This window comes from Berghia stephanieae, chromosome 6, assembly GCF_034508935.2.
Source record: "Berghia stephanieae isolate SIO BIC M18660-M18661 chromosome 6, UCSD_Bste_1.3, whole genome shotgun sequence".
NCBI classification, from domain to species: domain Eukaryota; kingdom Metazoa; phylum Mollusca; class Gastropoda; order Nudibranchia; family Aeolidiidae; genus Berghia; species Berghia stephanieae.
In genome coordinates, this window is record NC_088365.1 from 61,911,454 (window position 1) to 61,936,543 (window position 25,090).

Here is a 25,090-nt window from a genome sequence, read left to right on the forward strand (position 1 = left end):
CAAATAGGGAACAGATGTAGATTCCAAGAGCACACTACATATTAAAGTACTTAGTTTGAGATCACCTAAAAGTTTCACCCAGACACAAGCACAAGATCTCACTAAGAGGAATACACTCAAATGGTTACAAATCAAATGTTAAAAATAAAAAAAATAATACATAACAGAGATGATTTACAAGGAAAAAAATATCATCTCCCAAAACGAACTATACATTTGACTGTTTCCTTCTCAGCCAGGGCATCTGGCCAGGACCACGAAAAAACCAAGTAATCTCATTCCAAGACAAAGACAGACAGCATGTTGGAAAACAGAAATAGGGTGATAGAAGACGCAGTAAGTGCCTCCCTGCCCACTATGGAAGGTCAGTAACCCCACCCAGTTCAAATCGATAAATGTTTAACAAAGGAAAGCCATTGCTGTAGATACATTCAAGTGTGTCCTCTTTTATTATATTACAATGATTACTCGTTTACATATGGAGCATGACCGACAGAAGAGCTTGAAATAAGAAGACATGTAACATGTTTTTGCTACTCAAACAACAAAACTGATTATTTGAAATGTATAAATCGTATATATAAGCAACAAAATGCTTTATGAAAACTACGAAATTATGATTGAATATTATAATACATATCACTATGCCAAACTTGTGACATGAAATTCATCAACTACTTGATTGAATATTATAATACATATCACTATGCCTACCTTGTGACATGGAATTCATCAACTATTTGATTGAATATCATAATACATATCACTATGCCTACCTTGTGACATGAAATTCATCAACTACTTGATTGAATATCATCATAATACATATCACTATGCCTACCTTGTGACATGGAATTCATCAACTACTTGATTGAATATCATCATAATACGTATCACTATGCCTACCTTGTGACATGGAATTCATCAACTACTACGCATTGTAGGATATTTTGTAACAAAAATGACAAACGCAGTATTAATAAAACAACTCTTACTTTGACATTATAGGAAGTGACCGGTTTGGTCTGTAAAGCAATTCAATGATATATCATGGTGACAAAAAGTGATAAAAAACCCGATTTTAATGGTGTTAACCCCCATTTTTACAATAGAGATAATAAAGAAAATCTTCAATACTAACAGACTCCAGATGTCTTTACCAATTATTTATAAAAAGATTTGCTGAACTTATAAATGAATGTAAATTTCACAAAATTCGCATAAAAGTAGGGTATTGTGGGGGAAAAAAAAAAAAAATACATGACAAAGAACGTGAGCTTTTATATCGTGCAATATCCACTAAATGTGTTCAAAGCGCTTTACAAAGGGTCCATGACCAACAGCAAACGAAACATGTAGAACGAGACATGGCACCTGTTAGGCGATATTACAATTTTTTTTCGACAGAGACAACGCTGTTAATGGCCAGGTACTCATTGTACACCTGAGTATGGTGAGAGAAAGTGAGTAAAGAGCCTTTTCCAAGGACTCAATTATGCACTGAGCCAGGCTCGAACCGAGGAGCTTCCAATCCAAAAGTGAGTGTCATACCACTAGACCACATAGCCGCACGTATGAGGCTGAAAAAGAAGGCAATTCCTCCTATGAATTCAAAATCATGCAAAAAACCATCAGCAATGATAAAGTAAATATGCTGCACCTAAATGACCATGAACGAAAATCACATAAATTTGTTCCATTGCCTATTCGTGTGATTGCAAGAGAGTTAAAACAACTGCCTATGACAAAAATCACCCATCAATCATCGATACTCAATCTTTCGTGTTCCCCTAGCTTGTTAACGAGGAACGTTTTAATCTGATGCAAAAGCTCTCTCGATGTCCCATCCAACCACTCTAATTCCATGTTAATGACATGGCCAGCTCGTTTCAAACGCATGACGCATTTTAATACATATTCCTTTGGGGACTCTCTCTCCTTGAGAACATCAGCATTTTTCGTAGGAGAACTTTCCATATCATCGCCACCTTTCGATGGTGCGGCTTCCTCACTCAGATTTAAGTCTTCAGATTTTGATTCCGTCATCGTCATTTCTGAGCTTGATTCTTTATCTTTTTCCAAGAATCTGTTATTGTTACTCTCCTCATCAATTGACGTTTCAGTTTTAACAGACTCGTCTTTCATTTTCATCACTTTGGCTGGTGTTTGATCACTTTCCAAATCTCCTCCTCCTCCTTCTTCCAACAATCGTTTTCTTCCCATTTCTCCTCCTTCCTCTGTAGTATTCAAACCATTCATGTCAGAGTTTTGCAAATTGTCTCCCTTTTGTCCTGGATCGACAGACGAAACTGGTCCCAATGTACAACTTTTATCTGTCTCAACAGACTTTGCATCCCTGTTGTCACCCCCGTCCTTTTTATCACTGGTTCCTGGATTCTCATCTGCATTGAAACTGCTTTCACCGTTCAATTTTGCAGCAGCTTCCTTTTGTTCCTGTCTCTTCTTCTGTCTTCTCTGTCGTCTCTGATGACACCAGGTATTCTCTGGGGCGGTCACAGTGATACTTGTGTACGATTTAGCTACCTTTCCCTGATAGCAGTGAACCTATAATGTCATTTTAAAAAAAGAAAAAAGAAAGTTATTTTAAAAAACACTATAAAATTGGTTACAGTTTGTCAAATCAAAAATGATGTAAGATATATCTACCTTCCCCTGATAGCAGTGAACCTGTATTGTCATTTTAAAAAAGGACAAAAGAAATTTTTTTTAAAAAACCCAAACCACTATAAAATTGATTACAGTTTGTCATATGAAAAATAACGCTAAATGACAATAATTTGGCAAAGTTCTAAACTGACAATGTAGAATTATTTTTAAAATAAAGCATTTGCATATGACATTTACAAATTTACTTTGATAAATATACTAAATACTGCTCAATATGTTTCCCCAGCAGGCCATATGAAACTGTGATTTTTTCATATAAAATTTGATATACAACCCCGGATATGCCTATCACATGGTGCTTTTATTCACACATGAGTCAGAAGGGTAATATGTGTAAAGTGCATTACCCAAGGAAACAATTATGGGGCCATAATTGCATAAAAACACATTGATTGACTTTGTTCTGAGAAAGTTATATCTGATTTTTAAAAAGAAAGCGCCATTCACATAAACAATAAAGTGACGGTGGGTGCTTCAGCTCAAAATGATAAACGATGACGAGGGCAACAGCACTGCTTAAGATTTAAAGTGACAAATTCAGGAGAAGGCACTGGTGAAAGATAAAGGTCTAATAAAAAAAGTGCATGAAAAAGTATCAGAGAGAGCAGAGAGACATTCTTTAAAAGCTGGAATGGACAAGCCACAATCCCAATTAAAAATTCTAAGAAGATTAGAAGAAAGGATAAAAATTTCATCACTCCCATCACAATAAGTTCATGTGCACAAAAAATTATATTTTCCTCATACCAACCGGATGTTGAATACATTGGAACACGAAATTAAGACAGAAGAGTTTTGTAAGCTTATATAGAATAAACAGGCCCACCAACGTCCTGTTTAAAAAAAAAATTTAAAAAAAGGAGACATGAACACCCCATCACCACCAACATCCCAACAGTTGTGATTATCTTTGCTAAGCAACGCTGCAACTTCAAGGAATGAATTGAATTTGAAATTGAAAAAATTACGAGAAAAAAAAAAATCATCCATTAAAAAAAATCAGCCTGCTGATCAGAAGGTCTGAGGTTCGATCCCCACACTCAAGGTAGGCTGATTTTATTTTCTTGTATTTTCCTCTCTGCATTGTCTGGCACTGTTTCATACACACTTTTTCAAATCTTTATCTTGAAGATTTAATGGGGAGAGCAGAGAGTCAAAAATTATGATTTCTTTTCGGTGTAAATTAAAAAACAAAAAGTTGAGCTTTTATATAACACAATATCCCACAGGACACAGTCGAAGGCCAGTGCAGAAGAGGGCGCCAAAGGAAGATGTGGCTGGACAATGTAAAAGAATGGACAGAGATGTCGGTTCTGGAGCTGCTACATAGGGCTAGTAACAGGCAGGCATGGAGGAAGACTGTAACTTCTGCTTCACGCAGATCCCCCCCCCCCCCCCGTCGACCATCCGGTCATGGGATTGAGTAAGTGAGTGAGTGAATAACCATTAAATGTGCTCAAAGCACTTTACAAGGGGTCCCCGACCAACAGCAACACGCAATATGTGGAACAAGACATGATGCCTGTTTGGAGATATTACAATTTTTCTGACAGAGACAATGCTGTTAACGGCCAGGTACTCATTTTACACCTGAGTAGTGTGAGAGAATGTGAGTAAAGATCCTTTTCCAAGGACTCAACTATGCGCCGAGCGAGGCTCGAACCCGATCCGAAAGCGAGTGTCCTACCACAAGACCACATAGCCGCACAAAGCAGTGTAAACCTTTACCAGTTTATAAAGTATCTTGTTAATCATTTGATTATTTATATTTTTATTGGACAAGAATTTTATTATAAGTATAATCAACACAAAGTCACCATGATATAATATCCGCTTGTTGTTCCACTGTACATTTTAAGACTTTTAATATTCTTTGCCAAGTTTCATTTAATTCATTAACATTTGATATTTCTTTTATATATTACTGAATTGTGTTGTGATACAAAATTATAATTTCCATACAAGGATCAATAAAGTATATCTTATCTTATCTTATCTTATCTTATCTTTAAGGTGGTTGAATGTCTGTTGCCATCTTTTTACCTTGATGGTTGCCAAGACATCTTTCAGGAATCCTGCGATGGAATGGACATTGTACTGGACCCCACCTGATCCTTCTGGTATGACGAATTGGATGGGCTTCTTCTCCTTTTCAAACTGGGATCTCTGGAAAATTCAATTCAATTCAATTCAAATATTCATTTATTGTCGGCATTTAAAAATGTTTCATAGATAATGTAGTCAGGCTAATAGAGGCCTTTGACGGACAAAAAAAATCAAAAGTGGAAGTCGAAGAAATTGATCACTCTGAAAGTAACAGTTGTGATTTATACAGAATAAGATTGAAAGACACAGGAAATCTTTACTAACCTCTGGTGTCAGAATTTGTAATTAATTCTGAAAAAGCTAAATAAGAATTTTAAGAACTTAATTATTCATTTGTCTATAATTCTTTGATGTGTTTTTTTATTTGTAATACCATGTGATTTTACATTCATGTTACACAGTTTGATTTAATGCTATATATTTCCTCACAAATATGGCCATAACCTAAAGTCTATTGACTAAATTTACCCTTATTTCATTTTGTTAAAAATTCTTTATACAAAGTACATTGGATTTATTCTCTTCGAATTAATGCTAATTGATATGGTTGTAATTATTTATTGGATGTTTATTATGTACCATAAGTCTGGACGAAGAATTTACGAAAGGATGAAAATAAAGTATTACTATTTTTATTATTACTATCATTATTATTATTGTTGTTATTATTATTATTATTATTGTTATTATTATTATTATTATTATTATTAGTATTATTATTATTAGTATTATTATTATTATTATTATTATTATTAGTATTATTATTAGTATTATTATTATTATTATTATTATTTTCATCATGATTCAAAAATTTACCAAAAACCTTACAGGAAAATTGACAGACTCATCAAAGGACCAAGCGATGCCCCATCTCATTGTTTTCCCTTGACAAAAATCTGTTGTTGCAAACTTGGGAATCTGATGAAGGAAGAGAACGGTCACAGTGAACAATCTATATTATATTGCACTATTTATGATCCTTCCTTCTCATTACTCTTAACAAACTGATTCAACGTGCAGAGCATCTAGTTGAACAGGCAGGTTTGCGACAGTGCACGAGTTCGGTAAAGAATTTGCAGATTGGGTCGATTGTCATAACATAGTAGTGTGAACAACATTAGAAGCTGCTGCCATGTTGAGATCATTTTTTAAAAATAAAGAAATGAATAAAATCTAATAAATTTTTTATAACAGCAAAAAATCATATAAATAAAACAAACGAATGGATTTTCATTGAAGTAAAAGTCTGTATTGCATTTTAAAAGTCTCAACATTCTTTGAACACCAATATCTGGTATAGGCTATGAACCTTTTTTTTCTTCTCCATTGTTTATCTATTGACTTTTCGGTTTACCAAAACCACCATCCAAAGTCCAAAGAGCTTAGGGAGACAGGAGAACTCTACAAATAGATTTTGATTGCTGAGATATATATATATATGTATATATGTATATATGAGCCAAGGTCAAAAGGTGCCCGCCTGATACCAGTGTTAAGAAAATTTGATTTTTACTTAATTATGGGCTGTTTTCATTGGGTTAATGATTGTAATCAATTGATAATATGAAGAAGAGATAAAATGAGATAGCTCAACATACTCTGTTCAACAGAATATGAAATAAACAACTTGAAAGTGAAATTTGAATGCTGTTTGGCATGTGCTTAAAACGAGGTCAATGCATCACCTTTTTAGAAATCATGTAGAAATTAAATGTGATGTTTTAGCTCACGTGATTGAAATTTGTCTGATAGTATAAAGTCAAAATTTACTTTTAAACGCAATTGCAGTATATTACATATCTGAATAAGTTTCATATAGAGTTCTTAAAAAGTTGGTGTTGCTTGTGACCTTTGGTGTCATCAAACACAGCACAATACTAAGACTCAACACGAAACTTTAAAGCTCATGTTTAATGTTTATAAAATGTTTTATTATGAGAAAAAAGCATAGATTTACTATCTGAACTCAAATCTTGGAGTAAATGTATACCGTTTTACTGATATTGAGGTTTATTGGTTTTGGTGTCATTTGTCACAAGTAACACGACATGCGTGAACACGTGGAAGGTTGTTTCGTTAAATGGCGATTCGCAATTTTGATCCACCCTTCTTACCAGTCTTTGAAGTGCAGCACTTTCCTTTGCCTTTCCAGAGTGGCTCCAGGGAGAAAAGGTAAGTTGAACTTTGGTGTCATCGCTATTTTACATTGTCACAAGCAACACTTTATATTTGATATTACAAAGTGCCACCAAAAAATTATGTTTTCAGCTGTTATTCTATTTACAAATATGATATTATGACATCTCACATAAGACTGTGATTTTGACACAATTAATTATTTCCTTGTAATTCTAATTTTTTTATGTTTCAGGGTTGTATCAATCAAGAAAAAGACAAAACTCAAGCTTTTGACGAATCCAGATAAATAGAAGGGTTGTCAAGAAATTTGATTTGTTTTACTATTAACACACTTAATTACAACAAACTAGCAGATTTGAGCAGTAGGGCTGATGTTACGGTATGGTTACATGAATTCATTACCATGGCTGATATTTATCGAGTGTTTGTGTGACTTCTGGTACTTTTTGTGACCATTGGTGTCATTGGTTAAAATGTCACAGGTGACACTTAAGTTTGAAGTTTCTAATGTATTTCTGTTTTCATGTTCTTCAAAGCGTGAAATGTCATTGAATTACATTTTAACAGGCTATATTACATGTGTTCAGTTGATATTCTTGATTTATTGAGGCAAAATAGCGTTCTAGTGCCGATTTTGACCAAAGTAATAGCAACAATGGTATTACTAATTTCTAAGTATATTTCCAATTTAGAAGTATTTAGTTTCTTAAAATATTATTGAATTTCAGTTTAGAGTAGGTTATTGTGCTTTTTTGACTGAAAATAATGATATATTATGGACGAAAGTGTGATATGGTGTTGCTTGTGACATAAGTAATGGTGTCACCGGTCTTATGTCACAAGTCACATTCAGATGCTCTAATTTCCATGTATATTTTTATTTTTGAAGTCTTTGGTTTCTGAAATATTAAATTCCATATTTAACTGTGGTTATTACACTGGTTTGACTGAAATTAATGATATATTGTCGAAATTGCAATTTGGTATTGCTTGTGACATAAGTAATGGTGTCATCGGTCTAATGTCACAAGTGACACAATGTCGCTTAATACGATATGCTTTGGTCACATTATTTCCCAACATTTTATTCCAAAAGTTTCTGAACATTGCTGGTAATAAGCATATGCAATATTGCTGTTGTTGTTAATGTACAAACATTTTTATGAAATAATATATTTGCATTCTATGTTGCTTGTGACCGATGACACCAAATAGCAACATTTTCTCCAATAGTTGGTAATATTATTGTACTATGATTGTTGTTGATTGTGTCATTTTGTCTATAACTTACTAAATAAAGTTTGATACTCAAGAAAAATCATTTGGTTATTGCGTTTTTTGTCTCATTTTGGTGTCACCGGTCACAGGTGACACGAGCAACCTATAGGTATTGTTGGCGATATTATGCTGCGTTAGACCTTAAAAGTTATCTAAAGGGCCTTTGATTCATGAAGTACAGGGTTTTTGCTTCACATATAGAAACATGAATGGACTATTATGTCACTTTTATTTTGAGAATAAAAATTGGCACCTTTTGACCTTGGCTCATATATTTATATATATATATATATATATATATATATATATATATATATATATATATATATATATATATATATATATATATATATATATATATATATATATATATATATATATATATATATATATATATATATATATATATATAAATTATAAAAACAAAAACCATGAAATAATAGTGCTCAACTTTAGGATAAAAGGAGCTATTTATAAACATTTGAAAGAAAATTAAGATAGATTGACTTCTACAACGTTGTTATCGATAACAACGTTGTAGAAGTCAATCTATCTTAATTATCTTTCAAATGTTTATATATATATATATATATATATATTATATATATATATATATATATATATATATATATATATATATATATATTAATACAAGTGTTGCTGATATATAAAATATTATATAGATGGTCAAATTGAATGGAAGCTTTAATTTAATTAGCGAAGACAGACAGATGATATGAACGTTTCGGGTTTTCCCTTTATCAACAAAATATGGTTAACGAAACACTACAGATAAATATCTTCATCTTAAGTGTTTTGTTAACACAGGGGGAAACCCGAAACGTCCATATCATCAGTCTTTGTTAATTACATTGAAGCTTCTATTCAATTTATTGTTGATATAGAATAAATCATTAGCAGATGAGGTTTGGTGAAGAAAGCAAAAGTTGCAATCTGTGCCTTTCTATGTAAACACAAAATTTAACTACAGAAAACACACCTTCAACTGTCTCATCTCCTCTTTCAACTGTACAAGGCTTGATTTCTTTCCAACCATACTAGAGTAGACTCTGTGAGAAAAAAGCAAAAACAAAGAAATAATAATATTTATCAATATACGGTCAAATCTTTTCAGGTTAAATTCAATATTTTCTCAATATTTGTATTCTTAAAGTTCAACAATGCTTGTGAGAGATAGAAATGTTTGAGAAAGAAATTGTAACAGTTCAATGAATATAGCTGAGCTGTCTCTATGGATGCTTGTCGTAAATGTCTGTGTTACTTCAAGTGTGTCAGTCTGCTTCTAGTATCCAGTTAGTAATGTGTTTCCATAAATCTCTGTCCAGTGCAAGTATTTTTAGCTTTTGAATGTCATCATGTGTGTTAAAGTGTTGTCCAAAAATATTTAAAAAAAAAAAAAAAAAGACTGCAGCACTTATATAGTGCTTGTCCACTGTCATCGCCTTGCTCAAAGGCCTTGGCAAGTTAAGAACGTAATATTCATATAAAAATAATGATGCTTTACAACAGAGAGTCAAATTTTTACATATATTTGACAGGATGAGGAAAATGTAGAACCGTTGAAGTATCTAATAAATGACTAGAAAAATTGGACCTAAACTTTTTTTAATACAACACCAAAGACACTATCTAAATCTTTTTTTTTAAACACACATACAATTTTTTTAAAGTTTTAAAACAATTATAAACCCCATTGACACACTGATTTTTATTTTGTATAAAAACTTTAAAAGTTAGTAGAAAATGAACATTTAGAAACGATTATAAATGAATTCAAAAAGAGAACGCAGAGATACAGAATACCACTCACTACCTTATCTTATTTTTCAGTATTGTGGACTCTTCAATCATCTGACGAATGAACCCAACTTCCCCACCCTTTGCAATGCACTCCTGTGGACTTGCTGTGGACACGCTGTGAGCCTCTGTCCGGTCTACGGATCTGGTTGTGGTCACAGCTTGAGCTTCCATGTGATCAGCAAAGAACGGTGGATTACACATGCAGAAGTCAAACTTGTCAACAAGTTTGAAAGATTCCACTGGATCAAGTATTACATCGTCGGTAGATACTTGTTTGACTGAAATGGTTGATTTTAAATAAAACAATAAGTCACAAGAAATAAAAAGAAAAATCAAGTACTCATTAAAAAAAAAAAAAAAGATTAAAACTTTAATTTTTATATAGCTATTAAAACATCCACTAAACATGATCAAGACTCTTTACATAGGGTCCCTAGCTAACAGAAACACTTAATATGTAGGACGAGACAAGGCGCCTGTCAAATGATACTACTTTTTCCAACAGATACAACACTGCTGTTAACAAACAGCCAGGTAATCAACTTACACCCCGAGTATGGTGACAGAATGTGAGTAAAGAGCCTTTTCTTAGTACTCAACCATGCGCACCTTGGACCCAGGAACTTCAGATCCAAAGGCAGCAGCTTCTAATGGTGCTCACACTACTATGTTATGATGATCGACCCAATCAGCAGCAGCTTCTAATGGTGCTCACACTACTATGTTATGACGATCGACCGTATCAGCAAATTCTTCACCGCATTTGTGCACCGTCGCAAACCCGCCTGAAAGCTTCGTCACAACACACTGTTCAACTAGATGCTCTGTAGTTTTGGGTTCTATCCCACATCGGGTACATGTTGGACAGGTGGAAAGTCCCCACTGATGAAGCAATTTTGCTGTGAAGCAAGTTCTCGACCAAAGCCGATTCGCTACCACCCAGTGTCTCCTCTTACTGGTGGAGAAACCTGGCAACTTCTCACCTAGTTCCGAAGGCGAGTGTTATTCCACATGACCACACAACTGCACGCGCGCACACAAACTAAAACATTATACAGCTATACAGCTATTGAGCTCAAGAAGCTGGGTTTTGTTTTTTTTTTCTCTATCAGGACCAACAAGAGGTATTGACTAGAAGTCAGAAATTGACTTTTGAAGATCCCACTGTAACTGCTACACCTTGAATAGGGTGCCAATCAATAACAAAATAATTTCCACCAAACCAGACTACCCAATCCCAGGTGGATATTTGATTTAAAAAAAAACTCAACTCAATTAAAAATCGGCCAACTTTTCAAAAACTGGGACACCCTAACATAACACTATCTTCATGATCCAAAACAGCAGTATGTTTGGACTATTATATAATATAATCTAGATTAATAATAATAATAATAATAATAATAATAATAATAATAATAATAATAATTATAATAATAATAATAATAATAATAATAATAATAATAATAATAATAATAATAATAATAATAATAATAATAATAATAATAATAATAATAATAATAAATAATAATAATAATAATAATAATAATAATAATAATAAATAATAATAACAATAATAATAATAATAATAATAATAATAATAATAATAATAATAATAATAATAATAATAATAACAATAATAATAATAATAATAATAATAATAATAATAATAATAATAATAATAATAATAATAATAATAATAATAATAAAAATATAATAATAATAAATCATTTGTATAGTGTAGCAAATTCCATGAATTCATGCTCTAAGACGCTTTACAAATAAAACACAAATTCAGAAAGGGAAAATAAAATAACAACTACAGCACTGAAATCTTAGTTCAAAGACTGCCGTTATGAAGAATCAAAACTTAACCTTTGCTTGCAAGGAAAGTGTTCTTAACAATATTGAATTAAAATTTAAAAAAAAACAACAAATTAACTAACAATACAAAATTGCAGTATTGGTTCTTGGTATTAATTTCAGTGTTAACGTCTGAAGAAAAATTGATAGCCTTAATCATAATTTGGTTATCATGACTACCTTTATATGTGCAGCTATGTGGTCTTGTAGTATGACACTCACTTTCGGAAGGACGGTCCTGGGTTCGAGCTTCGCTCAGAGCACAGTTGAGTCCTTGGAAAAGGCTCTTTATTCACATTCTCTCATTACGCTCGGGTGTAAAATGAGTATCTGGTCGTTAACAGCGTTATCTCTGTCCGATTTAAATTGTAATATTGCCTAACAGACGTTATGTCACGTCCTACATACTAACTATTACTATTGACCAGGGACCCCTTGTAAAGTGCTTTGAGTACGTTTGGTGAATATTGCACGATATAAAAGCTCAAGTTTTATAAGACTCTTGCTCAATGTATATAAAAATCGAAAAGGTTAAATGACCTCATGCAGTAGTAGTAATAGTAGTAGCGAATGGCCACACCTCCAAATTCATTTCGCCAACCCAGCTTCGAAAGTCCTCCTCCGCCTTAAGAACTCTTTCATAGCCACCTTCAAGTTTAGTTTCTGGACAGTGGAGGACGATGTAACCTCATATAGATAGACCATGAATATTGATTGAGCTAATTTATTATGAAACTTGCTTTGGCCAGTGAGAACTACTTGGTGTTTTTTTATTGTTTTTTTAAGGGTTTTACAGCACCTGCTTGCGACACATTTAGGTCATATCAGCGCCAGTAAAGAGGAAGAAAATGAGATATTAATATTCTAGATTTACAATCAAAGCACCCAATAACGTAAGACAAAGGGGAATGGTTCAAATAGGGAACAGATGTAGATTCCAAGAACACACTATCAGTGTACTTAGTTTGAGATCACCTAAAAGTCTTGCCTCAGACACCAGCACACGATCTCACTAAGAGGAATAAAATTTTTTTTAAATAACAGTACATAACAGAAAGATGATTTACAAGGAAAAAAACATCATCTCCCAAAACTATAACTATACATTCGACTGTTTCCCTCCCAGCCAAGAACCCCGGCCAAGCTCAGGACAAAACTACTAAGTAATTATCTCATTCCAAGACAAAGACAGAAAGCAATTGGAAAACATACAGGGGGGAAAGAAGACACAGAAAGTACCTCCCTGCCAGCTATGGGATTTCAGAACCCCACCCAGTATGTGGTGCTTCATTTATGTCCAATAATAGGAATTATTCATACCATGAACATTCTCTTGTTTACTATTAGTCTCAACATTTTTCTTGGCATGGTAAAAATTCTCGGGGTCTGCTTCAGTTGCCAAGAAATTCCAACCTTGTACTGTGGCTCCCAACAAGGGATAAACACAACTTGCTCCTGTGCCTGGCCATAAAAGAAAAACAAAAACAAAATTAAAGTGACATTAAGATTTCTTAATCTCTAACAAAATTCTAAAAAAGCTACACATAGGAATTATTTTCCTCTTCTTTTATATGCCAAACTTACTCAGGATGAATTGCATATCGAAATAAATAATGAATAAATGTGTAAATTATGAAGAAATAAAACAAATAAGTCGAACGAATATGCAATTGAAATCTTTTTTAAAATTCAAAAAAGTTTAACACACTCAACCCTAACACAGACTATATCCATAGTATACCCAGGGTTAGTTTTACTCCATGCCTATTTATTACATTTTTCTGAGACAAATTATAGGCATAGTACCAAAGCTAATGATCTTAATTTTTCCACGTTAATGGTAGTTGAAAAAATATCTGTGCACATGCTCATTTTTAAAGCATTTTTTTCCAATTTTGAAAAGTAGCAAAAATCTCTGGGATTGAGTGAGATAAAGAGTATTATGACTTTAAAGTACTAGAGAATAAAATTGTTATTCCAGACCACCTGGATCCCGTACCCCCACCCTCCCCTTTATTTATTTATCTTTCTCTTTTTTTTGCATGCAGTAAGATATAAACTCAAGCTTTTATATAGCGTAATATCCACTAAACATGCTCAAAGCACTTTACAAAGGGTCTCTCTGACCAACAGGAAAATGTAACATGAAGAATAAGACATGATATGCCTTCTAGCAGATATTACAATTTTCTTTCCAACAGAGATAATTCTGTTAACGGCCAGGTACTCATTTTACACCTGAGTACAGTGAGAGAATGTGAGTAAAGAGCCTTTTCCAAGGACTCGAACTATGAGCTGAGTGAGGCTCAAACCCAGGGCCTTCAGATCCGAAAGCGAGTGTCATACCACAAGACCACATAGCTGCACACGAAGAAAATAAAATAAATATTTTATTTAACCAATCTCGGTTTGGCATGCTAAGTTTGAATTGTTGGCATTACCATTTTTCCTACCTTCTTCTTCACATATTTATTCCTGTCAACGTATATTTTAACAAAAATGTATAATGTGCTATGCATGACAAACCACAACCTGACATTTAAAAAGTTGAGAATATATGCAGACATTACATGTGTATATTGATATTGAACAGTTCCATGGTGTAATGAACTCACCAACGTCGACACCCCATTTTCCGGTCTCTGTTCCAATTATGTCCTCTAGCCAATGAAGATAATTCAGTCGCAGTGGCAAGGTTGGCACTAGACGATCACCCGGTAAGTGGACCGTGAGTCCAAAGTCTTCCTTCAAAAGACAAGTCGTCAAAGCACGCAAAGCATTGGCATTTTTGAAATCCAGAAAAACTTTCCCAGAGTCGTCTTGTGTGATCTGCTTTCGAAATTCTGGGTATTTTAATGCTAGCTCCAAGAAGCTTGGTTTCTTGTTCTTGTATTTATTACGAGGGTGCATATATTTGTTGAGAGACATCTTGTTGAGTATTAAATGAGAAATGGATGCTTAGGAACAGTTTTCTTATTCTGTCGCAACAGTGAGTAGTTTACTTCTGAAATCCATTAAAAAGAAAACAAAATATAAATTATCATTCTATCTTGCAAATATCTTGTCTAATATTCAGAAAATTTACAAACTCAGCATATTGGGAATTAGCAGTCATTTTATAATTCAAAATGGTCTTTTTAATGGGCACAAGGAGCGAGGTCCCTACCGCCATCTTGCTTTGTTTACAGAGACCATTATCCGATAGTTTAAACAATCTGAGGCTAAAAACTAATCAACTTTTTAAAATTCTGTTTGTGACTAGAATTCTTTCTAGGAACCAAAAGATGTCATTACCACTTCAGAAGAGATGGGCAGATTTTTAAAATGTAAATCTTCTTATCTACTTAGTGCATTTTTACAACTTAGCTATGCTCAATGCGCTTCATAAATAAAACTCATTCATCTTATATCATGTTCTGAGACTAACTTTGTTTACATCAGCAAATCATAGGGAATGATGTTATAAAAAGATTTTATAATTTTACTCCGGGCAATTACTCCATAGATAAATATGTCCAGAGAAAAGTCTCATTCGAAAAATTTGTCTCATTCTTTCAAGTTTGTCTGAAGGCAGGGACTAATCAAAATGCTTAAGGATGAAGCCATGTAAACAATCAACAATTTGAACGTAAACGCTTTGTCCGCTTAACAAAACAAAAAGAAAATTGTCTAAACAAAGAAACAGACTGTAGTGTGTGCTCCCTTGATGGATGGAGTCTGAATGAAACGAGAGCCTGCTTGTGTGCTGAGAGGAAGGTGTGATACTACACATACTTATTTGTAGGTTTGGTGTCAGGAGCTCATTGTTGTAATGGAAATATTTTCAATCCAAATCCAAAGCAAAACATTGTCCCTAACAACAATGATTTAAAAAATCCCATAATTATGCACAGACCTGCTAACAAGATGTGAACGTAGGGGAATGTTTGGGGTGGGTCAGTGTGCAGAGAGATGAAAAATTTCAAGAAAAAAAGAGAATATATGTTTTATTTTAATTCTATGCATGTATGTAGAGAGAGGGAAAGGGGGGGGGGGGGGGGGGGGAGGAGGAAGAGTGTAGGTTTATATGTGTGGAGAGAGAGAGAGAGAGAGAGAGAGAGAGAGAGAGAGAGGAGAGAGAGAGGAGAGAGAGAGAGAGAGAGAGAGAGAGAGAGAGAGAGAGAGAGTTTTTCATGTAATGTTGGTGGTTTATGTGACTTTGGGAGACAAACCGAGAGTGATAGAAATTGCGAGTTTGTGTTTTTGAATAGACCTGAGTTTCGGGTATCAAATTATGCTCCCTTTAAATAATTATCGATATAAATTGTTTAAATAATTATTCAGATATGAATTTTTCTTTAGATGATTGTGAACAAAAAACTTTAACTGGAATGTGATTTAGGAATGTGGATAGTTGGAATAGAGTTAATTGGATTGTAGTTGATTGAATTCAGGGTTGCGGAGTGTGGGCCTCCCAAATCTGGATAATTAACCAGTTATTTTTTGCAAAGCACAGATTTGCCCAGCACAACAGATTACATCACCAAACCGTGCAATAAATGTTTCTGAAAAAGTCAAGGTAGAAATAGAAAGACAGCAATTTGCACACTTCTCTTGTTGAGCTCTTTTTGTATGAAAATGATAGAAAACATAATCTAAGCTTTTGTTTTGAAACTATTTAGATTAGAATTGGAATAAAGAATATTTATTCTAAGATGAAAAAAATTACAAAATAATTTCAAAATTTAACTTTTGAAATTCATCCTGGACCTGTATTATGATTATCAAGTTAGAGCCAAGGGTGTTTCTTTGAAGTAAGTAGATGCATCTCTTTAAATTTAAACTGTTTTTAAAGGTAGGACGGTAGGATTTAAATTTTTATGGTCTGAGTCTAAATAGATTGTTGGCTAAATTGACTTCTATATTTTACTAGAACAAGACTGAGACTAAGAAGGCACTTTGGCTTTGATAACTCCAGTCCAGTGGCCGCTGATAGGCTCACTGTAACTGTAAGGTGAAACTCTATTTTTGGCCCTTTGGCATTTTTTGTGAACCTATGTGGCTAATTTTGGTATAATTTTTAATTTAAAAACATGCCTTTTAAAGGTGCATTTCATTCTTAATTCCTGATTATATTTCTCAGAAAGCTAATGAAGTAAAAATATATGTAGTGTTTTTGTGCACTTCCGTTGACAGTGTATCTTACCGGATCGTTTTTTACACCTCCATCACGCATGCGCATCCCACCCAATTTCATCAGTGATATTGTGTTTCTGTATTTGGACATGGCGAAAGTTATATTGTGACATCTGTAGGATGTTTTTGTTAATAAATTTATATAAAAATAACAATAATTTTAAAAATCGAAATATAAAACCAGAGAATAGAAGTTGCATTGAAGGTAAAATAATGTTTTAGAAAGACCTTATTAAATGTGATGAACAGTTAGGTAGCTCCGTAGCGCAGTGGACAAGCTGCCAGACTCTAACCTTGAAAGTACCGAGTTCGATTCCCATTGTAGACAATTTTTTAAAAAGAATTTACTTTATTTTTGTTTGCTTTTTTTTATCTCTCTCTTTTTTATTTTTTTTTTTTCAAAAACTTTTTATCATGCTTTTAAACAACTTCGATTTTAATTTTCTAAAATTATTTATTTATTTGAGATCAGTATTTGTGTGCCATATTTCTTTTTACATTATTGTTATTATTCTTTAATTTATTATCATTGTATAAACGTACATCGGTAATCACTAAGCAGCGTGCTAAACTACAATCTAAAACTATTTAAACCTCATGGACGTATGCAGCAACATTTTCATTAATTTACCATCACTGCCAATGGAGGTGCATAAAAACGGTGCATTTTTGTACACCTCCAAAGGAGGTGCATAAAAACGCCACCAAAAATATATCAATTTTTGAACTATAATTATAAGAACTTTTAAAATATTGGACACCTTTAAATTATACTTGATACCGATAAACAATTAATTGAAGAATATCTCTGCCAAATTTGATCAACATTGATACACTCACTCACTATTTTATTTTACTCGCCATCAACCCCGCGATTTAGTTTTAGAACCAAAAAAAAAATCATATTTTTTTCCCATTTTCATTTAAACATGAAAACGATTTATAATAGGCAGTTTAGTGAGCAGCAGCAGTGGAGTCAAATTTTGACCCAACTCGCCCATAGGAAAGTTGTGACTGGAAATTGCCCTTTGCGTTTTGGGGGGTCAATTAAAGATGCATAACTTCGTTCTAATGAGGAATATCGCAGATATTTTGGTATCATTATTTTGTCTTTCAATTTCCTTTTTAATTAAGGAAAAATCCCTTTATAATTCCAGAAGTTATATGAAGTTAAAATTTGGCAATTTTCAAATGCATTTATTTTTTTATTTACTGCGTGTGTTTTAAAAATTTAAACGCTTGTTTTTAGAATAACATCTAAACTTTATTCGTGCCAAATTTCAGGGCTATATATCGATGCGCAGACACCTTTTAACTCTGCGCCGAAATGCCATGTTTACATTATCTTCTCATCATGGCTGCCGGATGATATCGATATTCATATCGATATTTTAAATTTAGTTATTTATTATTTTCAATTTAGTCCATAATATTTTCAGTACTATTATTTACTATGTTTTTATTTTGAATACATACTTCTTCTTCTTCTAGGTTCCATGCCTGGTCCAGGCTTCGGATACTGCATGAATTATCTCTCTCCATTCCTCCCTGTCTCTTGCTTTTTCAAACAGCTCTTGGATTGTTAGGTTGGTGAAGCCCTTCAGTTGGTCTATGAGTGTTTTTCTTTGTCTCCCCCGGGCGCGTTTACCAGGTATTTTTCCACAACTTGCCAGGTATTCATTCTTATCTTTCCTTACTATGTGTCCGAAAAAGGATAGTTGTCGATCCACTATTAAGGGCATTAGTTTCCTTTGTTGGTATGTTTGTTTTAGCACTTCTTCGATCGTTTTGTGTGCAGTATACGATATTCTCTGCATCCTTCTCAAGCACCACATTTCAAAAGCTTCAATGTTCTTTTGTGTTTCTGCATTTGTAGTCCAGCTTTCGCATCCGTATAACAAGATTGGCCACACGTAGCACTTCAAGACTCGGAATCTAATCCCGAACGACATCTGTTTGTTTTTCAAAATGTTTCCCAGGTCCATGAAGGCCTGTTTGGCTTGAGTTATTCTTGCTCGTATGTCTCGGTTACATCTTCCATCTGTTGTCACTATTGAACCTAGGTATTTAAAACTTTCTACTTATGGGCATTTTATAGTTTTTGTTTTAAAAGTTTGTATATTTCTTCTCTTAGTGAAATCCGATATTAATAATATCGATATTTTAAAAATACCAATTGCTTTAATTCAATTTTATTTTACTTTGCCATCAAGTCATCAAGTTTCTTTCCCATATGTTTAGATATACATGTTTATCATTTGTATCCATATTCTAAAGGCTTTAGCCTTAATAATTATTATGGTAAGAAGTTCTATTAGTTATACATTTTGACATCCCCATACATTGAGAGAGAAGGGGGGGGGGGGGGTGGGGGGATAAAATAATATTAATTGTCAGTTCAAATGATGTAATAGCAATAAACCCAAAGTGGTTTAGCAGAATTTTTTAAAGTATTAAAAGCCAGAACTTTCCTTCTAATTAAAATAGGGAATCCGTTTCAATTTATTTGAACTTTTTCAATCTACCATTTTATTTATATGCAGTTAAATTGCCAGAGGTAAAAATAAAATCATTATGTCATTACGCAACATGTTTAAATCTTTTCATTTTTAAATACTCTCAAACCCTTTTTTATTCTCTTATGTATTAAATCAAAGAGGGGAATTATTTGCAATTGTTTCAGTGAGATATTGGGGATAAATCCAAAAGTGATATAGCAAATTGTTTCTTACGTCTAGCCGAGTTTTTGATTATGTAACATTTGCATCATATTATGTAATAATGTGTTAATTTGAAATGTTTATCTTCCTCTATATTAATGTAAATGCATTGTCCTCGATAAAACAAACATTTTGGTATACAATATATGATAAGAACTCCATATTCACTCTTTTAACCATTTTTTATTAACATCACGCGATTTCGGTCACAACTTTGCAATGGTAATTTTGGGGTAAAAATCGGTCTGAAATTTCAGACTTTGAACTGCCGTAACTACATTTCTAATCAAGATAGAAACAAAATTCAAACTGTTTTGTAATCTGTGTTGCCAGCTCTTTCATATGACATTGGTTTCAAGTGTGTGAGGTACATTTAGAATTTCTATTAAACTCCCTATTTATACCATGAAAATAAAGCTTATTTTCTCACCATTAAAATGATGCCCAACACTTGCCATATATTTTTTGATTGAAACACAATTACTGAAAACAATAAGTGGGCCATTTGACTGCAAAAAACCCAAACCTTGCTGATCGCCGCGAGGGCGAGATGCTGTTTTTTTTCTGTGAGTTTTGATGAGCCAGCAGTGAGAGATCACAGATTCTCTCTGTAAAAAAATGACTAAAATTCTCAACAGAAAAATATAAATAACTCTGGAACCGTTAGTCGTAGAGAAACAAATAAAGTATCAAATTTTATGGGTTCTTTTCAAGTTCCAGCCACCTGACTGACTGGGTCAAATTAAGATGTTTAAGTTTAAGTAGAGAGGTGGGCCGGTGTTACCAATACTTAGCTTCTATGAACTGTTTTCACTGTGTCGTTTTAATAGTGACTTTCGTCAAGCCTCCATAATAGCGTTAACAGAGACTTGGCTATCTCCTCACATACCATCATCATGTTTTAATATTGAACAATATTCACTATTTCGAGGAGATCGGACTAATGTAAATAAACGAACTGGGGGTGGGATGTGCACATATATTAACAACAAATGGTGCCACCCCAATAACTGTCAGATAAAGAAAATGTATTGTGACGATGATATTGAATTTATTACTGTTTCGTCACGACCATATTATCTACCCCGGGAATATACTCATGTCATCATCATCAACGTCTACATTCCACCATCATCAGACAACACCACAGCGAAAAATATTTTGAGGAAAGAAATACAGGACATTCTAATTAAGTCACCCGATGCCGTATTGATGGTCACTGGCGATTTTAACCAATGTAACGATTTTACTCTCCCGGGACTTCATCAATACGTGGACTGCGAGACAAGGGACAAAAAAACATTAGATTTATTCCTGTGTAATATTAAAAATAGTTATAAATGTTTACCCCGTGCCCCATTAGGTTTATCTGACCACTGCATGCTCTTGCTACTCCCCACCTACCGCCCTGTTTTTAAATGTGTAAAACCAGTAAAGAAAAGTGTACAGATCTGGAATGGAAGTGTGTGTGAAGATTTGCGTGGTTGTTTTGAATGCACTGACTGGAATGTTTTTATCGAATCATGTGATAGTGTGGATGAGCTGAATGACTGTGTGAGTGAGTATTTAAAATTCTGTGAACAGCTAGTGTCTTGTAAAAAAGAAATAAAATATTATCCTAACAACAAGCCTTGGATAACAAAAGATCTAAAACTTTTATTGAACCAAAAGAAAACTCTCTATACTAGTGGAAACAAAAAAGATCTGAAAACAAAACAAAAAGAGATAAAGAGGGTAATATCTAGTTGTAGAGATAAGTACAAAAATAAAATTGAAAAATGCTTTTCTTCTGGGGATATACGGGACACGTGGCGGGGGCTTAAAACTGCTGTTAACTATAATCCAAAGCCCACGATTATATCAGAAGATATCGAAATTGAAACTTTAAATAAATTTTATTCACGTTTCGACACAGCAAACAAATTTGATATTGAAAATGAAAAACATAAATTAGACAGGGCTTTGGAAGATGAAATGACTATTGAGGTCAGTGAAGAGGAAACGAGATTCGTATTTTCGAAACTAAACGAGAGGAAGGCTGCTGGGCCAGATGGATTGAAAGGAAAACTATTAAAAGAATGTGCCCACCAGCTTTCCCCCATTTATACACATATTTTTAACTGGTCCCTCCAATGCGTTTCGATCCCTGAAATTTGGAAAACTTCAAAAATTATTCCTGTTCCAAAAAAAGAAAAACTTGAAACTATGAACGATCTCAGACCTGTTGCACTGACTTCAATAGTCATGAAATCTTTAGAAAAACTTGTTCTTGTTAAAATTAGGAATCAGTTTATGCCATTGAGTGATAGTCATCAATTTGCTTACAAACCAGGACGTGGCGTAGAGGATGCCATTTTGCTGTTTACAAACAAAATCTACAGGCATCTAGATCACGCTAGGAGCTATTGCAGATTGCTTTTTGCAGATTTTTCTTCAGCGTTCAATACAATGCAACCTCAGTTGGTTGTTCAAAAATTGAAATTTAAACAAGTATATAATTGCTTGGGTGCTCGAATTTCTTACGGAGAGAGCACAATATGTTCAATTAGGACAAAACAAATCTTCCTGTATAACTACAAATACTGGGGCTCCTCAAGGTTGTGTATTGTCCCCTGTATTATTCACAATATACACGAATGACTGTAGAAGTCAAAACCTGAGTGTACCTTTAATAAAGTTTGCAGATGACACCGCTCTTCAAGGCCTCATAACAAATGGCAACGAAGTGGCTTATAGGCAAGAAATTGATAGATTTGTGTCTTGGTGTGATGCCCACCAGCTAGAGCTTAACATAAGCAAGACAAAGGAGCTAGTGATTGACTTTAGGAGAGTGAAGGAACCGATAGAACCGTTAAAATTAAAGGACCAATTCGTCCAGCGAGTTCCTCACTACAAATACCTTGGTGTAACGATTGATGACAGGCTCAAGTGGGATGAACACTTGAAAATAATTAGGCATAAGATGTGCAGACGTACATATTTTTTATCAAAACTCTCTCAGTTTAGAATAGATAAAACCCTCTGCACATTATTTTATAGAGCAGTAATCGAAAGTGTTTTGTCATTTTGTATAACAGCTTGGGGAGGCAATTGCTTAGCAGTGGAAAGGAACAAAATAAATTCAAATATTAAACAATCCATTAAACGCTATATAAATGATGTTGACGATGTAGATCTTTTATACGAGAAATTTTGTATAAATAAAATAACTAAAATATTAAATGACCAGTATCATCCACTAAGACAATCAATTATTATGTCAGAAAGAAGTGGTCGCCCTTTCTCTATTTCAACGAAAACAGAGAGACACCGAAAATCTTTTCTGCCGTCCAGTATTAGGCTTTATAACAACAAGCAATAATCATTTTATATAATTATTTCTCATTTTTACTTTTTAAAAATATAAATATTAATTTATTTGTTTTGCAATCTTTTCAATTTTCAATTTATAGTGACAGTTTTAACTATTTTACAGTGTTGAAATTATTCATATTATAAAGCGCAGCTCTGGTTATAGAGCTGCTCCTTTTTTATATATATACATCCTATTTCCATTGTATTTTTATCTTATGTGTAAATTATAACACGTCTGTACAAAAAATTTCCTTTTTGGGATGCAATAAAGTATTATTATTATAATTATTATTATTATACCAGGATAAATCATTCGTTTGGACCGAAAAATAAATAAAAAACTTACCGCTTACCGTCAAAAGCAGTTTAGATTTGAAGATGCATTTGTTTTCTATCAAAAAACATTCGGTAATGGACAATCCTTGATGAATTTCAAAAGTTGTGTTGAAATTATATCCTAATTGTTTTCATGATTAATTCCTCGCGAAATCGTGTGGGTATCGTTTCTGTTATCAAGGTACTGCCTAGCCAGGCAGGGTTGCCAGATCATTTTTGAGTAAGAGACCAAACTAGCTATAGCAAGAGGCCAGATTCCTCGGCAGGAGCCCAAATACCACCAAACCCACCTTAGCCTCGCGAAAACTCTTTAGATTTGTTAAACAATTTAGATAGGATAAGGAAAATTCGTATATATAGAAGCATTAGCAAATGCAATCTGTGGCGTTAGCACGTGTTGCATTTAGATATTTAGATTGCCAAATAAAATAAGTTTTACCGGTACCAGAGTAAAACGATATAACGGGGAAAGTCAGAGGAAGCCAAAAAGTTGGTTACAGGAGGCCAAGTGGCCAAACCAAATTTTGGGAGGCCAAATGGCTTGGGAAAAGGCCAAATTTCTCAAATTTGGCCACCAGGAGGCCAAACTAGCAACCCTGGCCCCAGGTTTTTAAAAAAGTTTATTGGGAAAAAGATACGGAACAAAGTCAAAGTGTCCATAGATAGGTATGCAATTTGGTGCATTAGTGCAGTAAAAAGGCCTTTTTTTCTTTTATTCAATAAACTTGACTGCTGGTGGACCCTAGGCCTCTCTACAAGTCCAAGAAATAATACTCACTTTTCTCTGCTCCAACGAAAATACCTACCCCCTACCGGTCTAATTATTTGTAGCAGACGACAAATTTCTCAAAACGGTGACACTGTAAAAACAACACAGGAAGTCCATGAAAGCTTATTTACGGCATTTCCTTTGAACCGTGTAAACAACAAAATTTCGTTTTCATTCGACTCAACGGGTCAGATTGGCCGGTATTTTTTAACGAACTAAAGTTCTGAAAAATCAAAATGTTTCTTAGAAAGGTGAAAGATGCTAGTTTTTGAAACAGAGGTAGGTTTTTTAAAAAAAATCTTTATATTTTACGTGAATGCATGCTCAAGGCGAGTTGGACGTGCAGCGGAGGTTGGTAGGCCAAAGGCCCACCTCTCTAGGCAAATGAAAAAAAAATGTTATCAAAATCAAAGTGCCTAGGCCTCTACTGAGACTAGACTACTAAAAGTAAGAGCAAATGATAATGAAAGTGAAAAACATGAGGTAACAGTTGATGTGGTCTCTGACCTGCGACAGGGGTAGACTCTTATACTTATATATATTGTATTTATTTTTATAATCAAATTCTTTGATTTGAGCTCTATCAATCCATTGCTAACTTTCGACTTTCACTTTCGAATTCGTTTTCGCAACGTTGGTTTTGTAAAAAGAACGACTTCAATTACTGATGACACTGAGGAGAGAAAACAACCTGACTTTTTATGAGAGTTTCGATCATTTACTCATAATTTGATTAAATGATGATATATTTTGATTATATGCTATGTTGTAAAATTATGTATAGTTGATATAATAAGATAAAAGTTTTCCATTTCATTTTTTTTCTTTTTGTGTCTTATTT

General features: G+C 33.6%; 1 protein-coding gene across 1 annotated transcript; it reads right to left on the minus strand.

Annotated features, from left to right (window-relative positions):
* Nucleotides 1–420: 420 nt before the first annotated feature.
* LOC144975391 (RNA N(6)-adenosine-methyltransferase mettl16-like) lies at nucleotides 421–25,072 on the minus strand. The gene is made up of 8 exons (XM_078919412.1): nucleotides 24,757–25,072; nucleotides 14,511–14,899; nucleotides 13,216–13,356; nucleotides 10,046–10,310; nucleotides 9,212–9,281; nucleotides 5,623–5,712; nucleotides 4,732–4,854; nucleotides 421–2,565 (listed from the first exon to the last, which is right to left on the minus strand). Exons 2-8 carry the CDS (start codon nucleotides 14,821–14,823, stop codon nucleotides 1,759–1,761), a joined length of 1,809 nt encoding a protein of 602 aa, XP_078775538.1. The 5' UTR covers nucleotides 14,824–14,899; nucleotides 24,757–25,072; the 3' UTR covers nucleotides 421–1,758.
* Nucleotides 25,073–25,090: the final 18 nt, after the last annotated feature.